General features: G+C 34.7%; 1 protein-coding gene across 9 annotated transcripts in view; it reads left to right on the forward strand.

Moving 5' to 3' along the window:
* LOC124605184 (myb-like protein P) overlaps window positions 1-4,365 on the forward strand; it is a 456,687-nt gene extending 452,322 nt beyond the window's left edge. For 8 of the 9 annotated variants that reach the window (XM_047136721.1, XM_047136731.1, XM_047136763.1 and 5 more), the window contains one exon: window positions 1,296-4,365. In XM_047136721.1, coding sequence (XP_046992677.1) covers window positions 1,296-1,748 — 453 coding nt within the window. In that variant the 3' untranslated portion in view covers window positions 1,749-4,365. The remainder of the gene's footprint in view (window positions 1-1,295) is intronic. The other variant, XM_047136772.1, reaches the window with a different exon arrangement.
* Window positions 4,366-8,645: the final 4,280 nt, after the last annotated feature.

Consider the following 8,645-nt stretch of genomic DNA (forward strand, 5'->3'; position numbering starts at 1 on the left):
CTATATATTCAACTGTTGCCAAGTGGATAAATGAATTTAAATTTGGTCAGGAGAGCTTAGATGATGATCCGTGCAGTGGTCAGCCAAGATGTTTCACTACTCCAGAAATCATTGCAAAAGTGTACAAAATGGTCGTGGAGGATCGCTGATTGAAAGTGCATAAAATTGCTCATGCTTGCCAGATGTCATCTGAAAGGGTATATCACATTTTAACAGAAGAATTAGAAATGAAAAAATTATCTCCAAGATGGGTTCTGCAACTCTTGACGCTGGATCAAAAACATGTGCCTCCGCCATGACAATATCACACAAACTAAGGAATGAAGTTTTGTCACACCCACCTTATGCACCTGATATGGCTCCGTCAGACTTCCATCTCTTCCCAAAACTGAAAATTTTTCTTGTTGGATGAAGATTCACTTCAAAAGAAGAATTGATAGCCGGAGTTGACAACTATTTTGCAGGATTGGAGGAAACTCACTTTCGAGATGAGATCAAGGCACTGGAACGTCATTGGACCAAGTGCATTAATCTACAAGAAGACTACATTGAAAAATAAAAAAGGTTTCAATGATGTAAGTACTTTTTTTCTATTCTGTTCTGAGAACTTTTCAAACCACCCTCGTAATGTAAAAGAACTCTTGAAAGCCAACTGCTGATCTTTGATTTTTTGGCAGAATTCTATCACAATGGGCAATGTAGGTTGGCAGAGGGTACAAATGTATTATGAAAGAAATGTAGCCAGCCGGTGTGGCCGTGCGGTTCTAGGCAGGTTCGAATCCTGCCTCGGGCATGGATGTGTGTGATGTCCTTAGGTTAGTTAGGTTTAAGTAGTTCTAAGTTCTAGGGGACTGATGACCACAGATGTTAAGTCCCATAGTGCTCAGAGCCATTTGAACCATTTTTTGAAAGAAATGTAAAATCTGTATCTAGGGCAAAATCTATATGTTCATTTAAATATTGACATAAAACTTTGATTATTTGTACACTGCATAGTGTGCAAGACTGTGAATTTGTCATACTGATGACCTCAATGCAGAGCACACCCAAACATAACAACATGCACAGCAGTTAACTGTTAATCTGTCATGCAGACTCAGTCTGTGCTTGATGTACATTCCTATCTTAAAAACAAAAACTTAATTTGCAATATTGTTTGTTACAGCAGATTCAAAAGTACTTCAATTTTCTGTATTTGGCAAGGTTCCTGCTTGTCTGCATTACGTATAGTTCAGATAGAATGAAGAACATAGGGAGCTGTTATTAGCTTATTACAAGTCATTGCCCTGTTCCAGGCAGGTGGCTCATCACAGCAGGGCCGCAGTGGAGACCGGCGAGCACAAGGGATGACACAGACTTCTTACGGCCACGACAGCCAACACCACAACCATCACAGCCACCATCATAGATATGTGCAGCCCACTAAGTCTACGGAGAGTCTTCTCTTGCTTCCCAAATATGCAGGAGACCCCACATTGTCCGACTCGAGCTTGAGCTGTGATTGTCTAGATGTGACATCACCAGTGAATGATGGAAGTGGTGCATGCTTTTTCCCTAGTTTGTCACCTAGTACAACACCTACTGCAGCAGTGGAACAAGGAGCAGCATATCAACATCAGCAGCAGCAGCAACAACAACAACAACAACAGCTACAGAACAGTGTCTATCAACAACAACAAAACAAAGCCAGCCAGACTGACAATCAGCGAGCTCCACAGGAGAACACGGCAGAAATCACACACCTATGACAAAAAGTTAACAGCCAGACTGAGGTCTAAAGGCTGTTTTGAAAAAAAAAAAAACTGGGATTTACCCTTATTTTAAATGAAAAGAAACATTTCAGTGGACTTGAGAAACTTTTTGAATGAGATTCAAAACAAGTTAACTGTCTGAGTGTGTAATCTATTATACACAGCCAAAAGGACAATGTGCTATCTCATAGTTCTGCTTACAATACATTACTATTTATTATATCCCTCCATTGTTTGTATATTCATGTAGAAAAGGGGCAATATCTACATGAGCCATGTGTTTGAAACAAATGTTTCTCACATACCAGCTTATCTCTTTTTGTAACAATACTAGTCATATATGAAACAGTCCACAAAGCAGGATTTGTGTATAGGTAATGGGATGTAAAAACAGACATGAGGCTCTCCAGTCATGGAGCTCTCTATATTCATTTTTATTTGTGTCGAGCTAATTCATTTTTATGTGAATTTATTAAACAAGAACAAAGGAAGAGGTACATTCTTGTCAGATTTTATGATGTACTGTTAACTGAAATAATATTTGTAAAGCACTGTACTTGGAACATAGGTAGACTAACTTCAAATCTGGTGTTAACCCAGTTCATTTGGAAATACAAAGACTGTTTGGTGCCTTCAAAGATGATCTGTACTGTACTTAAGCAAAGGTCAGCTTATTTGCATCAGCTGTAAAAAGCTGAGGAAACAAAGTTGAGTTCTTTCTCCAACTAGTTCTCTGCGGCATCATCAAAACATATTTTAAGCACATTGGACACTGTGATCTGCACCTTTATGTCTGGCAACTAGCATGAAACTAATCTGATCATAAGATATTTTCAGGATGTCTAAAATGTATTGGCTTATTTCCTTGTCTTCTGCGTGTCCTCAGGCAGAATAATACAGAGCTGCCCAATTATAGGAATAAATTAAAGCTACAGTTTTCTGAAGTTTACAACATACTTCACAAATTTATGTGCAAAAGCTTTTATATCATCATTTTCCTATAAGACAGCTAAATAACAGAACATGTTGTTCGATAAGTGAGTGCAGATAAATGCCCTAAATGAAAGGAAAATAATAAAGGCACAGAAAGATGCTGTGCATGTTTATTCATGTTTCATTCAGACAGATAGAAAAGAAAGTTCAGATTGCGAATAAAATCCAAATTTTGTTTTTCACAGTAAACAGAAAATGTCGTCATGAGCATTCAGCTACACCTAAAACAGATTTTCATTAATGTGCATAGCAAACAATTTCATGTTTTTCATATTAAAAATTTCCAAAACTCCACTTCCTGCTATTTAATTCTGCTCCAGTTGATACTCGCAAACTGAAACTTCATCAGTACAGCAAAATGCCTATAGTTAATCTGGCCATAATTCAGAAGAAAATAGGACTCATTCTTGTACTCACTTTACATTTCCATCTTTATTGATGAGTCTTCTATAAGCGTTTCCTATAAATGTTAGACTGTTAAAATGTCATGTTCAATTGTGCTTTTAAGTCAGTGAAAATGCTATAGCAAACAGTACTTAAGATTTACCATTAACAAGATCCCTGCCAGTGTGTTCTTTAATGGAGAAGGCAATTTGCTTGTGCGTTTTCCCAGTGTGCATACTTTTTTCTTTGCAGCAAGTGATATTTATGAAGAATGATTCAAAATTCATTATTATGTTGACTTGTTGATTCATTACAAAGTTAATTTAGACTATTTTTTAAGCATTAGGATGCTTATTGTTTTCCATACAAACAAAAGCTGTGACAGACATACAGAGCCATTAGGCAAGTGATACTCAAGCATCGAAAAAAGTAGTAATCTTTCAAATTGTACATAAACAATAAAAAGTTGTCAGTGTAATAAAGACAAGTGGTGGACCAGTAGTAGAAAATCATGTTGTTTTTGATGTAATTAGAGCAAGACTTCATTATAGTAATTAAAATTATTGTGCAACTACATGAAAATTGCTTGTAGCACTCAACAGAAGGAGAATACTAAACTATATAGTCTGAATGGATGAATGAATGTTCCTTTTCTGTAAGATGTGATAAAAAAATCCAAAGTTTGAGGTGTGTCTCTACCAAAGATTTAGACTGATTGAATAGGCAGCATTCTTCAGTGCTAATGGTCATATCTGTGATCACATTCATTTATTAAATGCTATTCCTCAGTACAATATTACTTAGTCAAATTAACAATGAACATTTTTGCATTGTTTTTCAAATGCCTGAAAGTGTGTATGTATGTGTGTGTGTGTGTGTGTGTGTGTGTGTGTGTGTGTGTAAAAGAAACTTGTACACTTTCTTTTTTAATGTTGATGTATATTTTACATCATCATTTGCTGATCCAAAGAAAAGTGAACAAGTGATTCAGGAAGTCATATAATGTATGGGAATAACTGCATTCTCATCAAAATATTCTAGCAAATAAGTAATCTTTAATCCTACATTTACAGTACAGTATTTAATTGTGGGAGTTATTTAAATGCTGTAAATAATCTTGTATATAATGTTTAATATTAAGAGCAAATGATAAAGGAAACCAATAATCTGAGTATGAAATTATTATGTGTAAACTTTTTCTGAAAATAATAAAATTTCATCACATACAACTGTAAAATTTTTCTAGTGTCAATGATACTGAGAAAGCATCTCATATGATCCTAATTCACATTCACTAAATTAAGATTTTATTTCTTTGGTATTCCAACTGCTGCATATAACATTTGTTGTTGAATATCTTTCGTTAGCCAAATTACGCAGCTGAATGGTGAAACATTCATAAATTGACTGAGCATTTTGCTATAAATATCCTCAACTAAATATGTTTGAAATGGTAAGAAGCTTTTGGAAATCATATACACAATTTGTTCATTAAATGACTAATATCAGCTGAACTGTTAGGTGAATTAAATGTTGTCAGGTTGGTTGAGTGTTGAAATTGTCACAAAGTAGTATGAAATGGTTTCCAATATGAAGTTTGTAGGTGCTTTTCCATGAAGGATGTTATGATGGAATGTATTTGAAATATGACTGTGGAGTTATTCACTTTATTGCATGGTTACAGAAGGAACAGCTAACCTTAAACCTTGAAGCTAATTTGAAGAACTAGAGCAGTTCACATCAGTAGTATCCATCAATATAATTATATCTAAAAACAAAGATGATGTAACTTACCAAACGAAAGCGTTTGTATGTTGATAGAGACACTAACAAACACAAACACACACACAAAATGTGTGTGTTTGTGTTTGATAGTGTCTCTATCAACATACCAACGCTTTCGTTTGGTAAGTTACATCATCTTTGTTTTTAGATATATTTTTCCCATGTGGAATGTTTCCCTCTATTATATTCATATCATCAATATAATTATGAATAGACCTGATGATTATGGTCACACCAGCTAAATTAGGATAAGGATTTTTGCAAATGATGTCATCTGAATTTGTGAGTACAACTCATCAAGCTCATAGACAGTTCATCATTACAGATGGAACTGTAAAAGTCAGGGTTAGTAATCAGGAGATTAAGAAGAAAACACTGGTTCTACTGCAATGTGATAATCTTGGTAAAGAAATGAATAAACTGAAAACACTAAGGTATCCTTATAGTAAATACTGATAGCTTGAAGCCTAGTGTAAGGTTCTGTAATGTCTCCCATCTTTACAAAGAAATTTTGGTTTAGGTGGTCACGTAATATTTACAAGTGAAAGCAACAATCTGAAATGAAACTGCAGTTAATGCTAGAATGATATTGTGAACATTATTAAGAACGCAATTCACAATAGTCTCAAAATGCTTTAACTTTTTAATTGATACGAGAAGCCCTGGACAAAGCATACCTGAAAAAGCATAAATATATTGTAGATTTGACAAGGTGGGATGTCTCACAAGGATAAGACTGACTTGTCAATCTTAATTTGATTGAACTAAGCAGTACAGCTTGGATCATAATGTTTTCGGTAACAGCCTTCTTCCAAGATTTATTTTCTCAAATCTACTGTTTTCACTAGTCATTTCTACAACACATTGCAACAGCCATTGAGAACTCAAGATAGATCTAACTATTGTTAATGAATTGGATACCAACATATTAACAAACACATTGTTATCAAGATAAAACACTAACACATTCTGTTTGATTTTGTTTTTGGAAGGAAAAGAAAGTATTGTTGAAGAAACTGGATAATAATGAACACACTAGAAATATTTATAGACTTATACAGGAAGAACAGTGGGAAAATCTCTACCATTATATGGCACCCATAATTCAGTCTTTAAGAAATTGTTACTGCAGTGCCGATTTAGTAAGAGTAATGTGAAACAAATGTGAGTATTGTATTGTATTGTATTGTATTTGTATTTTTTATTGGTCCTGTTGTCTACATAGCAGCTTATGCATAAGACATTGGACAAGTCAAGTTATAAATATACAGGCTGAAAGTCATTACAAGGCATACATACTTAAGGTTACCATAATACACTTTACACAAGTATTTATATAACGCATTTCAAAATTTAAATATTCTTTAATGGAGTAAAAGCAGTAATGCTGTAAACATGACTCAAGAGATTTTCCAAATGTATTGACCTCAGTGATAGCTTTTACGTTTTCAGGAAGTTTGTCATAAAGCTTAACTCCCTTGTGAAAAGTACCTTTTTGGCACAGTGCTGTACTGATTTGAGTCATATGTAAGTTTCTGTTTTGTCTGGTAAAGTGCTCATGTATATCACAGTGTTTTTGCAGTCTCGGTCCTTGCCTATTACATTTAATTTAAAGAACAAAAGGGTTTCCATAATGTATACACATGGTAATGGAGGAATACCAGATTTCTTAAACAGGGGTTTACAAGAGTCTCTAGGCTTGCACCCAAACAAGATTCTAATGGCCCTTTTTTGTAGTTTAAAAGTGCTATTAGCTGTTTTAGAGTTTCCCCAGAAGGTGACCCCATATCTAAGACGAGAATGAAAGCACGCATGATATGCATTCAATACTGTTTTCTCACTACAGCATGATTTTAATGAACAAAGAAGGTAACATGTTTTGCTCAGTTCTGCATTGAGATATTCAATATGCTTATTCCATCTGATGTTACTCTGCAGCCAAAGTCCTAAGAATTTGGTTTCAGTATTGTTACCAACTGGTTCGTCATTGATAGAGGCTGATGGGATAAACATGTCCTTGTTAGGAACATTGTGGAATTTTAGAGCAATGGTTTTCTTACTGTTTATTACAAGCTGGTTACTCTGTGCCCAGCTGCTAAGTTGTTTCGTGACCGTGTTTACTGTCTGCTGTAACTTTTCATTGTCGTCTCCTTTTAGTACAATTGTGGTGTCATCTGCAAATATGATTGTTTTGTGTGCATCAACATTTAAGCTTAGATCATTTATGTACAGAAGAAACAGAAGGGGTCCCAATGCTGATCCTTGGGGTACACCACATTTAATTTGTTTATAGTCAGATAAGTGATTAGATACAGTTTTTAGTTCAATATTTGTGTGCTTGATGCACACTGCCTGCATACAATTAGTCAGGAAGGAACTGATCCACTTGTTGGACAGACCTCGAATACCATATCTTTCTAGCTTTGATAGCAGAATTTTATGGTCCACCATGTCAAAAGCTTTTGACAAGTCAATAAAGACTCCTATTGTTTCCTGTTTTTTGTCCATCAGGTTTATGATGGAATTGATGCACTCATAGACAGCAGTTGTCGTTGACCTCTTGTTTCTGAATCCATGTTGTTTACTACATAGGAAGCTGTTTTTATTTATAAATTTCATAAGTTTCTCATACATAACTTTTTCCAGTACTTTAGAGATGCAGGAGGAAATTGTGATGGGTCTGTAGTTATTTACATTGTCTTTATCCCATTTTTTATATACAGGAATAACTTTTGATGTTTACAACACATCAGGGAAAGTGCCTGCCTGAAGAGAGCAGTCGCACAAGTGTGTGAGTACTTCAGTTAGGTTTGATGCGCTCTTCTTTAACATTGTTGCAGGTATACCATCAATACCTGCTGATTTGGAATTTTTTAGTCCTTTTATTGCCTTAGCTACTTCATCTTGTGAAACAGAACTGATGTACATCGATCCTCTAAATGCACTTATTTTATATTCATTTGCCTGGGTGCTCTTAAAGTTTGATTGTAACATATTATCAGCAACACCTGTGAAAAAGTTGTTAAATGTGTTGGCTACTTCTAAGGGATTTGTTACTTTTTTATTTTTATGTGATAGTGTTATATTTTTGTAAGGTTGTCTGTATTCTCCACATTCTTTTTTTGCAACACTCCACATAGCCTTTGATTTATTAGCTGAATTATAAATGATTTCATCATTATGCATTATTTTTGCTGCTTTTCTTACTTTTCTTAATATTTTGGAGTATTTTTTTTATAGTATGTGTGTACTGCAGGTGAGGAATTTTTTGAGTTACATATTCCATGAAGTATCTTTTCTTCTGGCATGAAACCCTTATTCCCTTTGTGATACAGCTGTTTGTTCTAGAGTTCCCCCGTATGGTTAATGTTTTCAGTGGGAATGCAAGTTCAAAGAAATGGGTTAATGTATCAATGAAAGTGTTGAATTTTTCATTTATATTGTTCATTTTGTACACTTCTAGTCATTTTTCTTTCTGTAATAAGTTGTTGAAGTAGTTTACATCATGCTGATTATAACTTCAATATGCTGTTCTGAAAGACATGTTGTTAATAACACTGCCTTGTACTTTTATGCTTAATATTTGAGCAAGACGATCTCTGAAACCTGCATTGAAAATTTTTAGTGAGGTGTAGTGTAAACTCTTCTTGACTAGAAACTGATCAAGAGCTGTTTGGCAAGTTTCTGATACTCGGGTAGCTGCTTTTACTTCAGCTTTTAAATTGTAAGACG

Source organism: Schistocerca americana, chromosome 1 (genome assembly GCF_021461395.2).
Source record: "Schistocerca americana isolate TAMUIC-IGC-003095 chromosome 1, iqSchAmer2.1, whole genome shotgun sequence".
NCBI classification, from domain to species: Eukaryota; Metazoa; Arthropoda; class Insecta; order Orthoptera; family Acrididae; genus Schistocerca; species Schistocerca americana.